Source organism: Verticillium nonalfalfae (genome assembly GCF_003724135.2).
Source record: "Verticillium nonalfalfae strain VnAa140/NRRL 66861 chromosome Unknown scaffold_32, whole genome shotgun sequence".
Classification (NCBI taxonomy): domain Eukaryota; kingdom Fungi; phylum Ascomycota; class Sordariomycetes; order Glomerellales; family Plectosphaerellaceae; genus Verticillium; species Verticillium nonalfalfae.
Window position 1 is genome coordinate 220,249 of NW_021167257.1, and position 21,844 is coordinate 242,092.

A 21,844-nucleotide genomic window follows, 5' to 3' on the forward strand; every position below is an offset into this window, starting at 1 on the left:
AAGATCCATTTTGAGTACGAATACTGTCAAAATCTGCCTGGTGTTCATTCGTAGTCCTTGTCTTCGGATCATGTCCTTGAGTTCTGTTCAGCCTGATGTGAGTCAAAGGCTTGCTCGCCTTCCCTGCAGCTGGATGATCGCGCTTTTGGAGCAGGCCTCTGTGATGACTGTTGCCTTGCTCGCTTTCAGCGTCTGTAAGCTCAGACCTTCAAGCCCAGCTTAATCGTCGTCACCTGCTCATTGTTGGCTCGGGCTCCTTCAGCGATGATGTTCGGGTAGCTTTTTTTGTATCAGTCTTGCCGGTCATCATATTGTAGACTTCCGGTCCACACTAGAGGGATCGGGTTGACAATCGAAAGGCAAGATGATCGGCTTTACTCTCAAGGCGGCTCGATTCCCGAGTGGCTGAGCTCCTCCAATATATTTGGCTTCCATATCTCTTATCTCTTGCTTCTTGGTCTCGCTCGGTCTCGCTCGGTATCGCTTCTCATCCCATGCTTACCAGAAAGGTGATGTCGTGGCACAGGTGATAGTTTCATTGGTCTGCCATCGTCGTCCGTGCACCAGACTGGTAACACCAGACATGAGAGCGATGCAACACGATGGAACTACAGCCTTACATCTAGCCGCCCTATGTCTCAGTCGCATTGATATGCTTTTCTTTGCTCCTTTCGGCGCCTCCAGGGGCAAGATTTTGCAGCATCTATATGATAGCCATTTTTGCCCAAAAAAAATTGCCGAAAGGACCCATGTCGAATTAGCGTTCGCCAAATCTCCAAAAGACATTTTGAAGCTGCCTAATCGGCGGGAAAACCCCTTATCGGTGAAGCAGGCCGAGTAGCGCCACCACCAAAGACGTTGAAGCCCGAAGCAAGAATTTGACGCCAACAAATCCAGATGCCGGGGGGGCACCGGCCGTCTTCCCAGCCGCCCAGCCGCCGCCCGTTGTAGCCAGGGCGTTCATACATAGGCCACGAAAGCATTGTGCCGCATGTCAAGTGAGTGAATTAACTAGGCTGACATAGTGACGTGCAAACCAGGCGAAGGAACATAAATCCAATCGACTACTTCACATCATGACCCCAGCCGGAGGCTTTGACGGTGGCCGTGACGATGTGCGCGCTAGAATGCCATTATACCTTGACCGAGCATTATTCGCACTGCTCTGCAGTTTCTCAGACGCCCCTATCAGACATTGAGTTTAAGACTAACTACAAATAGGTCGTCCTCCATATTAAAACGGCAGGCGCGCCAGAAGCATGACCCGCCTCGTTGTGACAGAAACGCGTGGATACAGAGAAGATTCGATTCAAAGGCTAACGGAAAGCAGTGCACGGAGATTCATTGCAGGCATACTGGAGGTTCATCAACCCTCAGAAGAGAGAGACCCACCAAATCACCCCTAGCCATGGCTATTCACGCTATTCCAGGGACATCTCGCATCAGAATAAGGTTTGGTAGTCAGTCGCCAGTCCACAGTTGAACAACCCCTGGTCAAAAACACGTTGCCTCCCGTCCCGGCCGAGTAAGGTATGCCAGACCACAGCTGAGCTCTCTGGGCAAGGGTCCAAAGTCAAACACCGTGCCTGAGGGGCATGTCCGTGGTCACTACAGGTTCCCACGGCTTTGGAAACAATCAATTGGAGCAACAACGCGCAGCACCATTCGCCACGGACGGTCTTAATTCCCTTGGCACGTTGACATAGGTCTTCTGTCGTCGAGCGACCTGTCTGTCGTTCACCGTCCAAATGGAGTTGAACCAGATATTCATTGAGTTATCGAGCCGTTCGACAAGATGGTGGCCATCATACTGTGTGGCTATGAAGTCCTTGTACCTACCATTTCTCATAGAGTACCGCCTTTCGTTATTCCTGGCTGAATCGGAAGTCGGCATGTGCTCAGGTTCTTTGTCGGATCTTTCCAGGAACCCAGTTCAAAATGGCGCTTGTCCAAAGAATGCTGTTCATCCAGTACATCAGATGGGCCGTCGCATGGCAAATAGCTACACATTTTCGGTATCCCCGTAGAGACCTCGTTACGTAGAGCCACCGGTGCAAATCCTCGCCGACAGCCCCTCGCGTATACGCAAAGCCTAACCTAACCCTTGTTACCCGCTGGATCCCCGCCCACGCTTGGCTCAAAGAGGTATATAATCCCTTCCCATCTAAACGCTAAGAGGCGACCAGGCACTCGAAGTCGAGCCCGCTTAAGACTGGGGATACGATGTACCCCTGGCGGGTAGACCGCAGCGCCTGGTGTATCATGTATAGCTGATTCAAGAGTAGCTGATTCAAGGCGACGGACGACGGACGAACGTCCGGGTCAGTGCTCTACAGTAGGCTTCGTGTCAGAGACTCAAGATGTCAGGCCCCCTGGTTTATGCAGTGACTTTTCGGACCCTTTTCCAGATTTGAGGATGAGAAATCTTCCGAATGGAGCTCCCTTTGTTAGCATAACGAGGAACTGCTCGATGAAAAGCCAGCTGAACCCCCGGCTTTCGGGTGGCGTTCGCCATGTAGCCAGACTTGTCTGCCCAACGTCTTTCCTTGTGTCGCTTCTTACTCTTTCTGGTATCTCATATTGTTCCATTGACGAGACTCAAATTCCAACTATCTCTGCATTGGTCGTGGCGTTGTTGATAGTATGCTCACGCCGTTTCTGGAAGCTGTCGTAGCCGTGGCGGCCCTAGCAAACCCCGTCTTTGCAAAGAGCTCTGCCGGCCTTAACATCTACTGGGGCCAGTTTGGAGATCAGACCGATCGGTTGGCCAGCTACTGCGATGTGACTGGCGTCACCTCCGTCACGTTGTCTTTTGTCAACAAGTCACCAAGATATGGAAACGGATATCCTGGGATCAACTTTGCTGGTCATTGTGGTTCCCATTGCGGTGATGAGGAGTTCTACATTAACCCAGACAACGGCGGCAACACGGCACTCATCATGAACTGCGACACGATTAAGGAAGATATTCGATACTGCCAAAGCAAGGGCAAGAGAATCATACTGTCGGTTGGCGGACACTGCAAAAGCGCGCCCTGTGGTTATGATGTACTAGGAGAAAACGAGGCCGAGGCCTTTGCCAAGCAGCTTCACTCCATCTTTGGCCCTTATGATCCTAACTTTGACGGTCCTCGACCCTTCGACATCGACGAGAATGATCGGGTTGCTGTGGATGGGTTTGACTTTGATATTGAATTCAAGTATGGTAAGTCTCCAACGCTCAGAGAACTTCTGCGTCAATTCCGCGGGCTTAACCAACGGCAACAGACAACCAAGCACCCTACATTAGGATGGTGGATGTTCTCCGGACTCTGAATCCCAGCTACTACATATCCGTGGCTCCCCAATGTCCTACCGGTGACGGATACTTTCAGCTGAAAGAACTTGTCTACGGCGCCCGCTTCGACGCGTTCTTCGTTCAGTTCTACAACAACCCAGGCTGCCAGGCCTCCGATAATATCACTTCTCTCTACGATACATGGTCGACTGTTCTTTCGGAGACAGGCCACAACGGCGAAGCTGAGTTGTTCGTAGGCATATTGTCAGATCCCCTGGCAGGCGGTAGCGGCTATGTCGATTATGCTGCGCTGAGATACATGGTCTGCCAGCTCAAGGAAAAGCCTCGATTTGGAGGTCTATCCATCTGGGACGCGACCAGGGGTGGTTCAAACAGTGATATCGACGGCAACAACTTCAACGACTACGCGGCGCGTGCGTTAAAGTTTGACTGCGACTCGGTGATCGCCCCAACACCAAGCTTCACGAGCCGCATCACTTCAGCGGCAGCGGTTACCTCGTACGCTACCTGCTCTTCTCCGACCCGTGGAGATTTCGCTAATGCTTTCCCTTGTAGTTCCGTCGAGCTAGTGACTAGCACCATGTTCGCTACGATCTCCCACACCACGACCTCTTGCGGATCCGAGAACTGTGAAACCCAAGTCTTTGCAGAAACAATGCCCCTGTACACGGCTGTCTGTCCTGGCAAGAACGGCATCTTCTTCCATCTCCCCAGTCGTGCATCCGATGCTCTTGGTGCGGGCGAGGCCGTCCAAGCAACCCCCGCGATCAGGCCCATGATTTCCGAGCTTGCTGCCGATGAACAGAACTCACCACCTGTTCAGACGGGCATATCAGATGCTGAAGCCAAACGAGTGAGTATCATCGGCGTCATGGCAGTGTCGATGATGATCGCGGGGTTCCTGCTGTAGAGGGAAAGGGGCTGTTTGGTGTGTTCTAGACGTTGCACCTTTATTTGTTGGGATCGGAGCCTCGGCAATGATTAAAGCATGGATGTGAACATTCTTTTGTGCTTGGCGCGGAGAGTCTGTATATTCTGTAAAAAGTGATTGGGCATCGCTTGATGTCAATGCTAGATGGAATGGTCTTAAGAGCCGTTGGCGCAGGTTGGCCGGGCAGATTGGACGGATCGGAGATCTTAGATGGCGTAATTCTGAATGATTTGAAGATAAAGTTCATAGTCTCAAGCCTTGTTAATATATGAGGGATGGTCAGCTTCACCGTGTTACCATGTGAGATAAAGATAGTCGTGAGCTACAACATTCATTACGCTTTACTATCTAGCTCGGCATGCAATACCGAACATGTGTCTCAACGCCCGCTATAACATCATGTGCTCCTCCACGTTGGCTAACTTGGCGCCAGTACAAAACCACTATGCTGTTACTCATATCCATCAAAGTCATCGCCACATCAGAATGTCTTTTCCCAGGCTCCCCACCAAACACCAATATTGGCCGCCACAACGAGGTCTAGCATCTTCATGCCCTCGCCGCTAACGATCAGCTTGCCCAACTTGGCTCTCTTCCCGCGGTTGCCTCCGCCAGCCTTTTCCCGCCCCAATGCCAATGCATCATCATCCTCATTCGCCCCGGTTCCGCGCATGAGCCTGCCGAGATGTCCGGCAATCTCCTGCTTCCGCGCCAGGGCTTCTTCCTTGCCCTGATGGAACAACTCGCGGCCCGGCAGGTTGAACCGCAGCTCGCTCACGTCGGCAGCCCCCATGATCATCGCAGCGGCAGCCTCGATCTGCTCGGATGCCGTCCCTGGTACAAGAGGGTTGTAGCCGCCCGAACGTCCAGAAAGGGCGTGCCGCAGCTTGACGCTGCGCCCCCCGTTACCAGTGCGGAACTGACAGAGGCCGCCCCACGGCGATTCAAACATGTAGCCCTTCGGCCTGAGACCCAATCCAGGTCGTGTGATGGGGGCTGAGTCTGAGTCGACCGAGTTTGTCGACGTGGCCGAGGTTGCTGAGACGGTACTCTTAGTGCGCGTGTGGCGGGGTTGCTGTTGCTGCTGGGCGTCCTTGTCGTTCATGGCAGACAATTTCTCGCGGATACCGGCGGTCCACGACTTGGTGTATGTCATAAAGACGAGGCGTTTGAAGCCCGGTTCGCGGTCATCGGCGCGTGGTGGCGAGGTGGAGTTGCGGCCGACGGCGTCGGGGCTTTGACGGCTTGGCATGCCGCGGAACTTCGCGTAGCCGGAAGTCTCGAGTGTGATGTTGATATCCGGCTGAGGGGTATTGGCCTTGCGTCGTTGGTCTTGTGTCGACAAGCCGGCAGGGTCGTATGAGGTGTAAGAGTAGGACTCATCGAGGGACGTCTCGAGCTGAGACGAGGACACGCGGCCGATGTTCCACTGGTGGCCCGTGTTGGGATCGCGGCGGATGATATGGAGGGTGTACGGGGTGGCGGTGGTGTTGTGGTACTTGATAGGGGAAGGGGACCGTGAGCGCGTTCGCTCGCGCGGCCTAGGTGCTGGGCGTTCTGGCAGAGGTGGTAATTCCCGATCGAGGGGATGACGGCCATCCACGGGCGATGGAGCTTCTCGCACGTCATCTCGCGCGCCTGATGGATCCTCTACACTGTAGTATGTCCTGCCATCGCCTGTCCATCTGCGCGTGTCGATCTCATCTGTCGCCCGTTGCTGCTTGGCTTGGAAATCGGCGACAGCTACGCCGCTGTCTCTGACGGGCGACCTGTCGGCCGCCGGGGATTGGTCGCGAGCGGGGGCTATTTGAGCGCCGGCTGGGAGAGGCTTCCTCTTGATCTGATTGGCGCTGCGACCACTCTCAATGCTCGACCTTGGGGTGTCGATGCTCCGCGTCGGCGCCTCACCAGGGAGCTCGAGGTGAATGTAGTAGAGCGAATTGGCGACATCATGCGACGTGACATTCTTGACTTGAGGTTTTGAAGTGGAGAGAATGACGTCTGAGGGAAAGCATTAGTCTGAGACGTGAACCGCTGGTTGGTGGCGGCGTGCTGACGACGCTGGCTCACCTCGGGTGCCCGGCACACGGGAGATGTATAGGGTGAGAGGGTCCTGTTTCTCCTCGGTTGGGTTGACGGGATACTGAGGAGGATTGGCGGCGAGGAAATTGAGTGAGGCGAGGGAGCGAGCCTCGACGGCCATGTTTGTCGTGTGGCGGCCAGAGAGAAAGATTTCCGTTGATGTTCCGTTGGCGTGTTGAGGTGAGATGCAGGGAAAGGACCCTGAGGCTTTAGCTTCCGTCGGCGTTGAGCCTTGGGAGGTTGCACTGGCAACTACGAAAACTGCGGACCCAGGCGATGGCGACTGCCGTGTAGATCGGACTTGGCAGTGCGTGAGTGTGACAGAGGCGACGCGTGGGGGGTCTTTCGGCAGGATCAGATCGGAGAGGCCAGAGATCGAAATAAGATGAGAGAGAGATTGAATTGGAGATGCAACGGTCAAAGGTCGTTAGGCACCAAGTGGAAGGATGACAGAGCGGCGGGTGGTCGCAACTTATGAACGAGGGGACTAGGGGATAAACTGGGACGATACGGAGAACGAAGGGATACAACAGTGAGGTCAGAGAAGTGAACATGCGCTGCCGATCGGAGACGCCAGCCTTGCATTAAGGTTCGTTGGGTGTGTCGCGGCCGTTATTTCGGGGAAGACGAAACAACAATGTCAGGGCGGGGCAGTAAAGCAATAGATGATGGGCAATAAAGTCTTGGTGTCGCTGGGGTGGAGGGGTTGGACGAGGGGTGCGGGCGCCCTGGCGAGTCAAGACGTGTCGAAGAGGGGATCGTCAAGGTTCGAGTGTCAGGTGCATGTGTATGGCTTATGGTGGTGTACGTCGTCTGAAGTCTGGAGTGTCGGCTGGATTTCAATCCCTCGTCAAGTGGCCTCTTGGTCTGCTGTTCGTTGACGGCCGCCGTGATGGGTCGTGGTGGTTGGGACGATGGCGAAGACGTCGTCAGCTCAGCTGTTGTTCGTTACCTAGCGCGCCTCAGAGCGGGCAGGCGCAACAGGTGCTACCTAAGTGACCCCTTTCCCTACCTAATCTGGCGGTCAGGTATCCAGGGCATCTGAGAAGGGCGACGTGGAAACTGTGGCTGTGCTCATCATGGCCCCCCTTCTGACTCCTCCTCTGGCTCCTCGCTTGATAGGCGGCCATTTGATCAATGTCCGACGGCCTGAAGCCGCCTCCCGAGAAAACAAAGATAACCGTGTCGATCAACCCCAGTGATGCTGATGTATTGGGCAAACATCCAGACAAGGTAGGTCCTGGGATGGCCGATCCATTCGTGAGTTGTCTTTGATGCGGTGTCCCGCCTCGCCCCTACCGAGGCCAGGGTTCCCAGGGCTTTGGGGGGCAGGATATTTGGGGGTCTGAGCAGCCTCTGGAGAACCAAGCCTTCGGCCCCTGAAGGACATGACTTTGCGCGCTGAAGGCCCTGAAATTAGGTCGTCCTTGCCGAGCCAGCGGGTGTCCTGTGCGCATCCGCCTGCACTGCACTGTGCCACGTCATCGCACTCGCCGCGGGTGACGCCCTCAAGCCACACGTCAATAGTGCAGTGCTACAGTACCATTTTGATGTTTCTGGTCGGTACCTAGCAGCCTCAGCCCTAGAATGGCAGCTTGGTGCTCCTCTCCTCTCCGCCTTGCCATTCATCGTCGTAGGTTCGTCGCTTGTTCATCGCCTCACTAGAAAGGGTCCATCATCAATTTTTGGTACATCATCTCAGCCGTAATGTACCCACTCATCTCCTCTCTTGATGCGTAGCTGGTTCTATTTCCAGCTAACGCACGCCAGGTCGACAAAGCATCAACTTTGTCCGACGTGGCTCGTGGGCTCGCAATGTAAGACTTATGACCTCACCCAACGGAGACCAAGTTCAGACACAGCCCCTGCGTGACTCTCCTTTCATCCTTCACCTTCCACGTGACGGAGCGCAATACGGAATCCGTCACGTTGCCGGCACAGTAATGGAAGGAGGGCCTTGAAAACTGTCCGTGATTCCCGGATGCCACACGTCACAAGCTACCTCGGACACGACCAACAGGAACGAACGGGTCTCCGGGCTTGCCGACCTGAGGCCGACTTTCCGTCTGGTTATACAGACCTTGCGGCGCGGTCATGCCGAGGATCGACCCCGGCCCCGAGCCAGAGTGCCTGAGTCGTCAGCCGCGCACGGAACAGTAATTTCTCACGGGGGGAGAAACCCAATTTCGCGAGTCTTGGGGATGTACGCTGGGCTGGGCAGCCTGCCAGTGGGCTGTGACTCGAAGAAGCTTTCGGCACTTACAGCCAGACTTTCAGCACGCAGAGTTGCTTCGGCTGGCTGATGCCATTTCATTTATCTACCGGCCTGAACGTGACGCAAGTGCAGTCGTCTACACCCCCGCGAACTGGCGCGCTTTCGCCTACCTGGACCAAACCTGCCTCGTGACCAGAAAATGAGCCCAAGCTTCATGCAGGTGACGGCTGCTTCGCCGGTTGGCCATGAGGTAGGTGGGACACCATCTTTCCGCCCGGCTCTCGATGACCGAAACGGGGGGCGGTTGAGGACCGTTAGGTAGAAGGCCGACCCGGCCTTTGTCTCCGACCAAAAGACAATGGAAGTTATATGTACAATGGCCGCGTATTCGGGTTACATTTCGCGGCCTGCACTGCCCGGATTATGCCTCGTCAGCTGTCCACTCGTGCTTCGAACTCCCAACGTAGAGCCCTATGCTCGCCTAGGTGTTTCGTTGCCTCCGTTCTTTTCTTTTCAAGTTGGTCGTGGCCTCAAGAGGGATATGCTTGAAACACGGTGCCACAGCCGCCTGTCGAAAATCGTTAACTCCGGTGTCCTCCTGATCGGAACGCGGGCCATGTTCCCCTGCACCAACAGCACTACCTACTAATGAAATGCCATTGGCTATGCCCATCCACATCTGGCAAAGCAGCGGGATTGGAACAACGCTAATACAATGACTTTACCGCATTCAGATCTACCAGACCCCTGGCGGGCATTCTTGAATGGGGATCGAGCAAGAAAGTTCACGACTCATCCGGACTTAAGAATTAGGCCTCAGCAAGTTGAGATATTCCGCAACCCAACGGGCTGGATGATCTAGTATGGCCAGCTGGTTTAAAGAGAGCCACCGTGTCTACAACCTCAGAGATCTCGAAAGAGTTCATAGAATTCCTCTTATGCCGAAATTTTCCGTTGCTCTTTCAGACCATGTCCACCATCCAGAGATCGCTGGCCTGGGCCGAAGTTGCGCCTGGAATCTGGCACCGAGATATCGATGAGGTCGAGACTTTTTGGGCCCAGGCGGCCAGGGCTCACGACACACAGGGAAGGAGACCGTTTGCCATAACTGGACACGCCTCGCTGCAAATCAACCAGGTGCCTTCAAGCTTGCACAAGGATCTAAGCAGCTCTTTAAGAGAAGCCTGGTGTCGTATACGCCATGACCATCCATCGGTCGCTTCCGAAGTAAATTACGATTTTGCTACGGAGCGGTTCACGCGGGAGTATCGCACTCTTCAGAATGATGCTGAAAGGGAGGCGTGGCTATCGTCAACTTTTATCGAAATCGCAACCGGCCAAAGTGGTGTCGAATTTGCCAACTCTGATCCGCCAGCGCCTAGCCTGCCGACCCTTTTCGTTATCAGACCGTCTTCACATGACGATTCATCGGACTGTCGCGATATTGTCTTTCGTGCTCCTCACGACACCATTGATGGCGTCGGGGCGCTGTTGCTACTGAAGAATCTTTTGGAACATGCGTCTCGCATCTTTGAGCAGGACGTCACATATGGGATCCCCGACTTCAATGGTACTGAGACCCAGAATTTGAGTCCTTCGTACCGCGCGGCGGCCGGAGTTCCTCAACAATTCACACCAGCTCTACAGAAAAGAGTCGCCCAGATGACCGCAGAACATGTCGCTTTCTCCACGACGCGTGCGCCCGAATCGAAGCATTATCTTTCACCGCCCTTTGTACATGGCGCTCAGTCACCTGGCCGGCATCAGCGAACTGACATCACCTTGGATTCTCAAACGTCAGCAAGCATCCTCGTGGCCTGCAAAAAACTTGGTGCAACCGTCACCCACGCCGTGAACGCCGTGATTCCTATCGTTCTGCGAGATCTTGTCCCTGAAGGCGCAAAGAATGAGACCTTCTACTTTCGCTGGGACCTGTTGCGCAATCTGAGGCCATTCTGCGCCGCGCCCTACAATTCGAACAAGCACCCCGTCACGGCCTACCATTCGGGCTCGTGTTTCGCTTGCGACCTGGTGATCCCTCCGAAGACAGACGAGAAGTCCTCCAAAGATGATTTCGAACACGTTCTACAGGAGATCAGCGCCCTGTATCGTCGGGTAGCTGACGACACTGAACATGGCCTACTTGCGCCCACTGTTTGGACCGGCTGGCTGCAGACTCTCCCGAAGATTAAGAAGAACCCTGCACCTGGACCACAACCGTCTTCAACGCCAGGCGTGACTCTATCGAGTTTAGGCCGTGTAGACGGTATCCTGCCGTCCAGAATTGGTGCGTTTCGCGTGAGCAGGCCGTGGATCACCGGAGAAGAGATGCGCAACGGACTTGGGCTCTTCCTTACATCTCACCAAGGGCAGTTGAATCTTGCGGCGGCGTACAATGACGCTTGGCAGACTGAGGAGGCGGCACAGAATTTCCTGAAGGCGTGTTTGCGATCATTGAGTACGGCGCTCAATGTTGAGATCTGATATCTTGCCCTGTGGCGGCAGACAAGCCATGGTCAAAGCCGAGCATAGAAGAACGACTTGGAGATTGAATAGAACATCAAAAGGTGCTGACAGCACTTATAAACCCTTCTCCAGGTATGAATATCATTTTATCGCACCGATACCTAGATATCTTGATGCCTTACATGATTTACGATCGATAGCCGTCGCCTAAGCGATGGCCTCAGGGTGTCCTGAAACTGGCTGGAGTCTTTGTTCCTTCAAGTCGTCTTGCACAGCGTTCATCAGCCTTCTCCTGTTATCAGTGGTCAGATCGCGCGTCATGAATCGCATGCCCTTTGACAACCTGTGGTGTATAGCTATTTTCTCCAATGGGCATTTGGGGCAAGAGGTCTCCGAGCTGCGGCACACAACCGGCACATTGTCTTCAGCAACCAGACTTTTACATCTTTGGTCCTCGATGTATCGAAGAGCACAGCCCAGGAGCGAATGAGTACCTTTCCTGCATCACGCATGGGGGCCTGTTGGCATCGCCCGTCAAGCAGCAGTCGCGAACCGCAAAGCCTGGTTATGTGAACGGAGAGGCAGAGAGACATCGCATCAAAGTTATCATTCAGATGACTGGAACCGCGTGGGATACATTGACGAAAGGAAAAGCCTCAGGAGATGGCAAGACTGTGAAAAATTGACCGGGGATAGAATGCCTGTCCAGATGGCGGGACGCCACTCGGGCGGCGGGTTGCTGCCCCGCGTTTCACGATGCGAATATTTGACGCCATGGTCACGGCCCAAAGCCAACAAGCGTCAAAGGCAATAGTCCCTAAGACCGTGTAGCCCTCAGAGCCGCATGATAGCCTTGCACGACATCACTTTTGGCTCGTAAGCGGCAGTTTGAGGGATGAGACTCGAAAGCCCGATCTCGGACCCTGTGTCGATTCACACGGCTTCGCATTTCTCAACAAGTTACATACTAGGCCCGGATTTTTGAAGAAAAGAAAATGACATGCATTCTTTTCTATCTGCCCATAAATCTGCACATGATCAGATGCCATGAGAGGCACAGGCTGGTCGTTGCTGGCGCTGAGGGCCAGCACTGGCGGTACGTACCTCGGCATCATATGGCTTGGTGCCGTGGTCGGCCCCACCAGTGCCTGCTCCGAAGGCCGGCATCCACCGAAATGGTAGCTGCGAGCGCATGCAAATGATGGACACTGACGTGACGTCGATTTTGTCGTGCTTCATTCCCACGACAAACACCACACCAAACGCCAGCCCACGCGCGACGACAGCCAATCCTCGTCATGGCCACCGCGACGCCCACCACCGAGTCGCAGCAGCCCGCGAAGAAGCGGCCCAGCGTCCTGCGCTCCATCATCGCTGGTTCGACGGCGGGCGCCCTCGAGATTGGTATGACGCATTGTGCACGTTCAGAGAAGACATTAAGCTAACCCGCCCAGCCATAACCTACCCGGCCGAATGTATGGTCTCCAATTGACGTCGTGGTGAAGATGACCCTGACAATTCACAGTCGCGAAGACGCGCTCGCAGCTCAACCGACAACTGACAGATGGAAAGAAGCTACCGTGGCCCCCCTTCGGCGCACAGTGGTACGCCGGCTGCACAACGCTCATCATAGGCAACTCGCTCAAGGCGGGCATCCGTGGGTGGCCATGGATCCAGAGAGGCGGAGCACATGGCTAAAAACAAATATCCAGGATTCGTCGCTTTCGACCAGTACAAGACGCTCTTGGCAGACGCTGACGGCAACATCTCGGGGCCTAAGACGGTAATTGCTGGCTTTGGCGCAGGTGTGACCGAATCGGCGCTGGCCGTGACGCCCTTTGAGAGCATCAAGACGACACTGTATGTCGCTCTGATAACCAATCATGCAAAACCCGACGGCTGACCTTTCAGGATCGACGACCGCAAGTCACCCAAGCCTCGCATGCGTGGCTTCCTCCACGCAGTACCCATCATCGCACGCGAGCGTGGCATCCGCGGCTTCTTCCAGGGCTTCGTGCCGACGACAGCTCGGCAGGCGGCCAACAGTGCGACTCGATTTGGCGCCTACAACATGCTGAAACAAATGGCCGAAGGCTACACGGCCCCCGGCGAGAAGCTCGGTGCTGCGGGCACGTTTGCTATGGGCGGCCTGGCGGGTTTGATCACAGTATACGTGACACAGCCACTCGATACCATCAAGACGCGCATGCAGAGCATTGAGGCGAGGTCACAGTACGGAAACAGCTTCCGGTGTGCGGCACTCATCTTTAAGCACGAGGGCGTCCTGACCTTCTGGAGCGGCGCGCTGCCCCGTCTCGCTCGACTGGTGGTCAGTGGGGGACTCGTCTTCACCATGTATGAGAAGAGTATCGATTTCATGGACAAGATGGACCCCGACGGGCGATACCTGTAGCGACGTCGAAATTCATGGCGGGATTTCAGGGAACAGAGAGAAAATTGGCGTCTTTGTGGGACATAGAATTTATATATGATCATACACGTGTTGTACATTCCTGTTGTACATGCCGCTTGTTCTGGTGACCTTCCGGTCAATGTTTACTTCGTGCCGCTTGCCCGTTTGCATGACAGACCTCTTCGTGGTATCACAATATCTCTATTCCCATCGGAACATACCCGATAACCTCTTGGACATGCTCTGCAGCCACGTCCTGCTCGGTGCCTCCTCGAGCTCACGCAGCAGGTCTTTGAAGTATGTCGGCTGACTCTGGGGCTTGGAAATCTTCGGTCCGAGGGGAAACTGTGCGTCGTCAGCCATCGTTGCGCAAACACCAGATGTGAATTAGGGGAACATACCCTCTTCGCGTAGCGGTCCTCAGCCAGGCTGTAGAGGGCGTTCACCTGTGCGAGCTCCTTTTGCTCAGCAGCGGGTGTCACGGCACCAGCAGCGAGGCGCTTCTCGACGCCGCGCTTGAGAAACTCGGCGAATTGGACCTGGGGCCGCAGCTCGTCCTTGGGCCATGTGGCCAGAGCGCGCTGGTAGTGCTTGAGGGCTTGCTGGGGGATCGTCAGCAGATGTCGCGATCTGGCAGGGTCGGCGCAGGGACGGCGGACATACGCTTGCGGGACGTGCCATTGTGTCGAGATTGATGTGCAAGATGGACCCTCACGGCATCGTTTGGCGGGCTGGGATGGGCGGGGGAGGGAGGATCCCGAGATAATAGCACTTGAGTCGGAGGCACGGAGGCTCACTATCGCAATCGCAGACGTCAGGACTTTTTTCCAGCACGGCGCGCGCTCTCCGACAGGGTCTTGACAAGCACCTGTTCATAGGCCTCTGATTGGCTGCCCATGCTTAGTGCTAGTGGTAGCCCCTGATTCGTCACCCTTTGTTGCGCATGAATGTGCCCACCAGTTGGTTCATGGCGGTGCATTCCAGCACTTTCGGACCAAGACGACCCATGGCGAAGGCAACAAGTCAATGGAGTTAGTGTCCTCGCCGCCCTTGGATCAGGCTTACTATAGATAAGCTCCGCTGTCCTCTTCGAGGCCAACTCGCGGTTAAAGCAGCAAAGCTTTACATGGTAGGATGCATCCAGTCGTGGCGGGGCTCGTTCTCGATCCGCTCGGATTCGGGGCTTGGCATTGACTAAGCTGGCCCCATTCTGGCTGGGGCGCCATGGCCTTGGCGGGAGAGGCCTCTCTGTCTGATGATCATGCATGGCCGCCTGTCGTGTCGCCGCCGCCTTGCCGCTACCGCCTGCCACCTACCGCCCCCCTTCCCCAATCGAACTCCCCGACCGCAGTTCCGGGCTGTCCACGCCAACCGTTTCGTCCTAGAACCCCAAGATACACAGTCGCCCCTTTGACCAGTTTCCTTCCTTCATCACTCTCTCGACGATACTTCCGTTTCCTTTGCGCCTTTCGATACTGCATTCCTGCGACCGTTCCTTTCTTTCAGCCAGCGTCCGTTCACCCGACTCGTCGACTTCGTCAGCCGATCGACACTTCTGCCTTGAGTTCGGTAGTGGAGAACAAGGGGAGAGGGAGCCTGCTCTTGACCCAAAAACAAAATCCCACACCATCGACATCATGACCGGCCGATACGAGCGGGTATGTTATTGACTTTGAATGTGACCCTTGTTCGCCATCTGACACCATACAGGTTCATGCCCAAGACGAGGACGATTCCCGCACACGATCCAACATGACTCCCAACTCACCACCGCCATCCTTCCACTCACGCCAATCCTCACAAGAACGTCCCCGCGTTGATCCGACCCTTGCCGATGCCTTTGATACCGACGGCGACGACAGCGATGACGAAGGCGACGACAGACAACGTCTCGTACGCGGCGGCAACTCGCGCGGTGCCTCCCGTCCCGATACCCCGACCGAGAGCCCTACCGATCAATCGATACCCCAGTTCCCTCCATCCCAGCCATCAGGTGCCTCGACTACACCTTACCGTGTGTACGGTGCCGGCACCGACAACGGCGGTGTCTTCTCCAACCTCATGGCGAAGCCGGAGCGAGCGACAGAGGAAAAGGAGGAAATGCCACCGGTACGTCTGAACATCGTACGATCACACGACCGCTTTGTGCTAACACATGACAGACATATGAACAAGCAGCACTCGACGCAGCACCACCCTACTGGGAGACGACGATTCTCGCGCCTGGCCTCGGCGGCGCTGACGAAGTCTACATCGATGGCATGCCAGTCGGTTCCCTCTTCAGCTTCCTGTGGAACGCCATGATCTCCATGTTCTTCCAGCTCGTTGGCTTCCTCCTTACATATCTCCTTCACTCGTCACACGCTTCGAAGAATGGATCTCTTGCCGGCCTCGGCATCCAGATGATCCAGTATGGCTTCTACCTCCGCGGCGGCCCGACTGAGGGCGATAACGCGCCACCGATGAATGGAGAAGACGGATACGCCAGTCCTCCTGACCCCAACTCGCACAACTTCAACCCGGATGCCGTGGCAGGCGAGGCAGGCGGAATCGGCGACATGAGCGGATCGGACTGGATTTCGTATATCTTGATGATTGTTGGGTGGTTCATCCTGATCCGCTCCATCTCCGAGTTCCTGCGCGCGCGGCGACACGAGCAGCTGGTGATGCAGAGCCCGGACAGAGGCCTGCCTGTGCCGATTATTGCGACCGGCGAGTCCACGGAGCGGGTTGTATGAGGGATGGGTACAGGGCGTTTTCGGGTAGGGTTATTATACATCGCATTATAAGATAATTCGCAATCACATGAATGGGACACTGCACATGTTGGCCGGAGACCGACTCCACGATATTATTTCATGTCCTGTTCATCTTCCTCTCCGTGTTGTAGAGATGTGTATAGCAGAGCAGAAATGGACTGTTGGCTTTCGCGATTTGCCCCTCAACTAGGTGGATGAGTTGCATCATCAGCCGTCAGGGCACATGACTGAAGGTGGTAAACGCTGAACCTCAATTCACCATCAACACTGCGGGGCAGACTCATCCCACAACACAGGCATTACAGTGCGGTCCCCTGCACCCTCACTCGAATCGAACCTCATCGAAAGCTTGATCAAGCACAATTCCCCTCCCGCGATCTTTAGCTCGCGCACTCGCCATGGCCTGGCGCAGCTCGGGCGACACAAATCAGGCCCTGGCCGAGAACCTCTGGCGCAACAGCCTCATCAAAGACGAGCGTGTCAAAGATGCCTTTCTAAAGGTGCGAGCCTCTCCTCTCCTCCACCACTCACATTCCCCGTCCCTTGCTGACGCTTTCCTCAGGTCGATCGCGCGCACTACGCTCCCAAGTCGCCCTACGCAGACCATCCGCAGTCCATCGGGCACGGCGCCACCATTTCCGCCCCGCACATGCATGCCATGGCCGCCGAGTCGTTGTTGCCCTTTGTCGTGCCCTCGCAACGAACGCCGGCGCCGCGGGTGCTGGACATTGGCTCTGGCTCGGGCTACCTGACACATCTGCTCGCGGAGCTCGTGGGCGAGAGCGGCACAGTTGTGGGCGTTGAGCATATCGACGAGCTGCGGCAGCTGGGTGAGGGCAACATGACCAAGAGCGAGGAGGGCAGAGGGTTTCTCGGAAGCGGCAGGGTCAAGTTCTGCACGGGCGACGGAAGAGCTGGGTGGACGGAGGACGGCAATGACGGATGGGATGCTATTCATGTGGGTGCGGCGGCTGTCGAGTTGCATCAGACGCTCGTCGACCAGTTGCGGTCTCCGGGACGGTGCGTGCCCTGTTCCTAGACAAGACGACGGAGATTGTGCTAATGTTCTTTTTCAGGCTGTTCATTCCCGTTGCGGATGAGGATGGTAGTGGGAACCAGTATATTTGGACGGTTGACAAGAAGGAGGACGGTACGGTGGTCAAGGAGAAGAAGTTCGGCGTAAGGTATGTACCCCTGACGGATGCCCCTGGGCGATGAAAAAAGTCTGCTTTGCGCGTATGTAGCCTGTAGAAGTTACGACGGTCAGCCCAAGACTTTCTTTTCAGGAGCGCACGCGCCGCCTCACATCTTCCGTGACTCTTGTGTAAGAAAGAACATGTATTATCATCAAGTCATCGGTCGCCATGCACTTAGAGCCATCGTTTCCTCCCCGAAAGCGGTTCCGTCTTGGCCGAGGCCTCTAAGATCCTCATCTCCCGTATGGAGTCCACGGGTTTGCTCTTGGGCGGCACCATCGGTGGACTCTCCAACCCCTCTTCTAACTTGGCCATGTCCACCGCCCGCGTCCCCCATGTCTGGTTCAGGGCCCCATAAGCCTCGACTACACGTGTCATGCTCTTCATGCCCTCCGCGCTGAGGAATGCATGTCCATGATCCTTCCCCTCGAGATACAGCAGCGCCAATTCCTCCTGGCCCGTCCATCGCTCCGGCGTCGTCCTCCATTCGCGCCTGTCCTGACGCGAATACTTGACATCGCCATAGTATATATAACTCGCCACAGCGTCCGCGTTCACGACGCTATCGTCGCCCCCTAGAACGACCGTCGTCCGTCGCCCCTGGAGCTGTTCTGTCCACAGCACAAAGTCATGCCAGCATAGCCGTCGCGCCAGCGTATGTGCCATGCCGGGATCGCTCGCCCAGAAACGGGTCTGCCAATCGTTCGGTCGACCCGGTCGTGGCGCGCGGCGCGTGAGGTTGTAGGACACGTCGGGTAGGTGCAGGAGCAGCGAGACGGGGTCGGCGAGGATAATGGAGGCGATGCGTCCTGCAATATCGGGCCTCTGCAGCATCGGTGACGTCAGGAGCGTGCCGAAAGAGTGCCCTATGAGTATGGCGTCCTTCACGTCGTGCTTGTAGAGAATGGCTGCGAGGGCGGAGAGGAGTTCGTGCGTTGTTGGCAAGGGGCCACTGATGCGGCTGGAAATGGGCAGAATCTCGAGGGCCAGGACGCCGACATCGCGTGGTAGGGAAGTGAGCCACTGACTATAGGCAGCTAGGCCGATACCACCGCCATGTAGGAAGATGACAGGACGATGCGTCGATGAGGTATGCGGGCGGTGGAAATACGAGAGTTGAGCGCATGGCGAGGCGTGAGGGGACAGAAGTGTCTTGAATCGAAAGGGAAACGTCGTGAAAAAGGTCGACCGCGGCTGGCGGTAGAATTCGAAGCCTTTGGCGAGAAACATGACTGTTGTGATGGCGTCGGCAAGCCCAACAAGCTGGCTGGTCAGCCTGATGTCCCCCAGAATACAAATACAAAGTGCAGATAACTTACTGTGTAAAACGTCAGGCTGCGGTGCGTCATCTCGACGGTATCAAACGTTAGGCGTATTGGAACTGCATCTCCCTGACCCTTTTTAATTTTGAGCTCGCCCTTCTCCTCCACGTACTGAATGTACTCATCTAGTTCCGCGCTATCGTCACCTAGATCCCCGTCACGGTCAAAAAGTGCCCAAAGTAGCCATTCCTTGTAATTGTCCTGGCGAATGTCGTCGTTATGAGCATTTGAATGCCACTTGCGGATGTATTGCTCAACATCTGGAACGTGGTCCAGACCACGCTTGAAAATGGACATGCGAAGGCCTCTTGAGAGGGGCATCGGCTTCGGACCGTGGCCTTGCAGGCGGGAGCGGTATGGGAGGAACCAAACAAGGTAGAAGCTGACCTCCGGAATGGCTATGAACAGAAGGATAATGGCGAGTGGGCTAAACAGACCATGCAGGCCGCCGAGGAAGACGATAAGGATGATGACGTTGGCAGTCACAAGCCCGATGTAGTTGACGAGTGTGACTGTCACCCGGAAAGCCAGGCTCTTGAAATGAGACTGGCCGACGATCATGATGTGCAGGTTTGTTCAAAGCAATAATCGGCGAAGAGAGTGGACGAAGTGAAAGATTGGCAGAACGATGCCCGCTTCTTCGGACGAGGCCAGCCAACATCCTGGGAGCTTAGGAGAACCTTTATGATCTAGACGGGAAAGGCACCATGCTGGAGATCGGCTAAAGCCAGGATCAACACGAGGTTCTCCTTCCGTGATGCATCGCGAGCAAAATGCTGAGGATGTAGATGAGACGAAACAAACTCAGCACGGCCGAACGAGTCCCTTCACGAATGGGGGCCTGCCGCACACGTTGGGTGGAGCCCCACTGGTGTCCATGAGTTCGTTTAGCTTTCTCTCTGAAACGACGTCTGATGTTCATCATTGTAAGCACCGTAAGAGATTGATGACTTTGGCGAGAACTAGTACTTGGCCAGCGCCGGCCCGACCATTCTCGGCTGTGAGAGTGACGAGTTGATCTTAGAGCTTACAGATGAGTCCTAGTCGGCCTGAGATGGGCTGCTTCAGGTTGAAGCTGACGCGGATAGTTGTGTAGGTGAGAGGGTGTGTTTGTTAAGAAGGCGAAGCAATGTGAAAGATTCCTATGGGATTGGAGGTGAAACCCAGCTTGGCGGCTTTCCGTATGGATTGCGGCAGCTTCTCCCCACGATATTTTGGGCTGTCCCTCTTGATTTCACAAAAGCGTGTCGATCGTGATGCATTAAGCTTTATCTACGAGTATTTAATTTTACCACCTGGTGAGCAGTTGATGCTCGGCTGCCCCAAACTACTGCCCCTACCTCTGCAGCACACGCTTCTCAGCATATCGCAGCGGGAGATAGAGCAAAGAGCTTAGCACAAAGGCCACCTCGAAGCCCAAGTCGCCCGTCGTCTTTGCAATCGGCCCAGTGTACCATGCCTGGTCCATGCAGGGGATGATGAGGCCAAAGCTCAGAAACCCTGCTCCAATGGCAGCGAGTCCGCTCGGCAGCCTCGATGCATCGTTCCACTCGTCATGGTTGTATGCCTTGTAATTGGCCTTGCGGAAGACAAAGTGTTCTACCAGGACGATGCCGATGAAGGCGGCAGACCAGTAGGCGATGACAGCCACAAAATTTTCGAGGCTCAGGAAAAAGTCGTCAGCGGCCTTGATGGCGACGGGGATCATGATGGCCGTAACAACAATGGCGTAGATGTATCGCGGAACGCGCGAGAAGACGGGTGCGACTGTCTGGAAGTTGAGGGTGACCGCGTACATTGTGCCAGCAACATTGCCGAGCAAAGTGAAGGCTAGGATAACGACGACAAACTTGCCAAAGCCGCCAGCGGGCTCGAGCATGGCGGCCAAGACACCGCCGACAAGAGTCTCGTCATAGGCGGCGCTCCACGCCGGCACATTGGGAATGGCACTCCCGATAGCGGCACCGAGGGTCATGAGGAGAATGGCTGGTAGAATGAGACCGAGGTAACTGTATGCGAAGACGCGGAAAGACGCTCCGCGGGCTGAGGGGCTGAAGTAGGTCGTCAGATCAGAGGCTATGCAGGCCCAGGGGATCATGTACGAGGCGATGATCATGCAATAGTTTAGGACCTGTGGGGCCGTGGCCGTCGGGACCTCGACACGCTCATGCAGCTTGGAGCCGCCGGTACCAGTGGCGATGACAATAGCGATCAGTGCCGGGATGAAGGCATAAGTCTCATAAAAATGCAGAATTTTGTAGCCGCAGAAGGAGATGGTCAGAGCGAGAAGAGATATCAGCACGATACCGAGGGTCGGTGTTAGCGCGCCGTCAGTGACGGCCGAGATGCACTGACCGCCCACGACAAACATGATGATGCAGAAGCCGGTGAGCGTGGCCAGGTTCAGGATGACGGGGATGGCGACAAGGTAAGGGCCGAAGCTGAATCGAGCTTGGATCATCTGTCGCATGCCAGTTTTGGGACCCAGAGTTGCCATGTAGGCGGGGGCCAAAGTGACGAAGAGGATAACGAAGACGATGATGAGAACAGAGTCACGGAAGCTGAGACCATTGTACTTGGGGCCAATGAGACCAAAAGTGATACTGTGTAGGGTGTCAGTCATTGCGGGGCGTGAGGAGTGGAAGTGAGGTTGAGAAGGGGCGTACGGCAGAATGTTAAAGTTGATGGAAAACCAGATGGTAAAGCAGTTGAAGTAGCGCGTCGAGTTGCGCTCCTCGAGGGCGATGGGCTCGACACCGCGCTCCTCTACACGACCAGAGACAAGAGCCTTGCGGAACAACGTCTTGAGGGTACCACGGCCGGCTTCCGGCGCATCGTGAGTCGGCTTATCCTCGAGTGGCGAGGCGACGGCAGGCGCCTGCTGCTTTGCTGTCTCGACGTCCATGGCTGTAATCATAAAGGGTAGTGTTCAAAGAACGAGATAAGCTTGGGAGGACTCAAGAGGCTCGTGGCTCGCAGCTATATGCGCAGTTACAAGTACCCCGTCAGTAAGCGGGCGGCGATGAAGATTTCTTATCGCAAAGACTCATCGCGAGTTCGAGTCACCCTGACCACCGGGACGATCCGGCGGGTCTGGACCCTGGCAACGCTAAGGCGATCCGGAGGGGCGCCGGGTCATCACCAGTGCACTATTGGTTGGAC

The 21,844-nt window shown here is 55.5% G+C and overlaps 9 protein-coding genes across 9 annotated transcripts; 5 read left to right on the forward strand and 4 right to left on the reverse strand.

The window, feature by feature from the left end:
- Positions 1-2,643: 2,643 nt before the first annotated feature.
- On the forward strand, positions 2,644-4,208 carry CTS2 (Glycoside hydrolase 18 protein; the record flags this gene model as incomplete). Its single annotated transcript, XM_028639508.1, has 3 exons — positions 2,644-3,205; positions 3,268-3,796; positions 3,854-4,208. 3 exons carry the CDS (start codon positions 2,644-2,646, stop codon positions 4,206-4,208), a joined length of 1,446 nt encoding a protein of 481 aa, XP_028496192.1.
- Positions 4,209-4,710: 502 nt separating this feature from the next.
- On the reverse strand, positions 4,711-6,432 carry D7B24_005352 (uncharacterized protein; the record flags this gene model as incomplete). The annotated part of the gene is made up of 2 exons (XM_028639509.1): positions 4,711-6,230; positions 6,300-6,432. 2 exons carry the CDS (start codon positions 6,430-6,432, stop codon positions 4,711-4,713), a joined length of 1,653 nt encoding a protein of 550 aa, XP_028496193.1.
- Positions 6,433-9,495: 3,063 nt separating this feature from the next.
- D7B24_005353 (uncharacterized protein) lies at positions 9,496-11,010 on the forward strand (the record flags this gene model as incomplete). The annotated part of the gene is made up of 1 exon (XM_028639510.1): positions 9,496-11,010. One exon carries the CDS (start codon positions 9,496-9,498, stop codon positions 11,008-11,010), a length of 1,515 nt encoding a protein of 504 aa, XP_028496194.1.
- A 1,280-nt stretch (positions 11,011-12,290) lies between these two features.
- D7B24_005354 (uncharacterized protein) lies at positions 12,291-13,405 on the forward strand (the record flags this gene model as incomplete). The annotated part of the gene is made up of 5 exons (XM_028639511.1): positions 12,291-12,396; positions 12,447-12,467; positions 12,518-12,649; positions 12,705-12,852; positions 12,904-13,405. The coding sequence occupies 5 exons, from the start codon at positions 12,291-12,293 to the stop codon at positions 13,403-13,405; spliced, it is 909 nt and encodes a 302-aa protein (XP_028496195.1).
- A 201-nt stretch (positions 13,406-13,606) lies between these two features.
- Positions 13,607-14,086, reverse strand: D7B24_005355 (uncharacterized protein; the record flags this gene model as incomplete). Its single annotated transcript, XM_028639512.1, has 3 exons — positions 13,607-13,750; positions 13,807-14,007; positions 14,069-14,086. 3 exons carry the CDS (start codon positions 14,084-14,086, stop codon positions 13,607-13,609), a joined length of 363 nt encoding a protein of 120 aa, XP_028496196.1.
- A 956-nt stretch (positions 14,087-15,042) lies between these two features.
- On the forward strand, positions 15,043-16,143 carry D7B24_005356 (uncharacterized protein; the record flags this gene model as incomplete). The annotated part of the gene is made up of 3 exons (XM_028639513.1): positions 15,043-15,063; positions 15,116-15,514; positions 15,568-16,143. The coding sequence occupies 3 exons, from the start codon at positions 15,043-15,045 to the stop codon at positions 16,141-16,143; spliced, it is 996 nt and encodes a 331-aa protein (XP_028496197.1).
- A 419-nt stretch (positions 16,144-16,562) lies between these two features.
- D7B24_005357 (uncharacterized protein) lies at positions 16,563-17,415 on the forward strand (the record flags this gene model as incomplete). Its single annotated transcript, XM_028639514.1, has 4 exons — positions 16,563-16,664; positions 16,727-17,184; positions 17,241-17,348; positions 17,409-17,415. 4 exons carry the CDS (start codon positions 16,563-16,565, stop codon positions 17,413-17,415), a joined length of 675 nt encoding a protein of 224 aa, XP_028496198.1.
- A 119-nt stretch (positions 17,416-17,534) lies between these two features.
- D7B24_005358 (uncharacterized protein) lies at positions 17,535-19,243 on the reverse strand (the record flags this gene model as incomplete). Its single annotated transcript, XM_028639515.1, has 2 exons — positions 17,535-18,623; positions 18,680-19,243. The coding sequence occupies 2 exons, from the start codon at positions 19,241-19,243 to the stop codon at positions 17,535-17,537; spliced, it is 1,653 nt and encodes a 550-aa protein (XP_028496199.1).
- A 775-nt stretch (positions 19,244-20,018) lies between these two features.
- On the reverse strand, positions 20,019-21,587 carry D7B24_005359 (uncharacterized protein; the record flags this gene model as incomplete). Its single annotated transcript, XM_028639516.1, has 2 exons — positions 20,019-21,285; positions 21,349-21,587. The coding sequence occupies 2 exons, from the start codon at positions 21,585-21,587 to the stop codon at positions 20,019-20,021; spliced, it is 1,506 nt and encodes a 501-aa protein (XP_028496200.1).
- Positions 21,588-21,844: the final 257 nt, after the last annotated feature.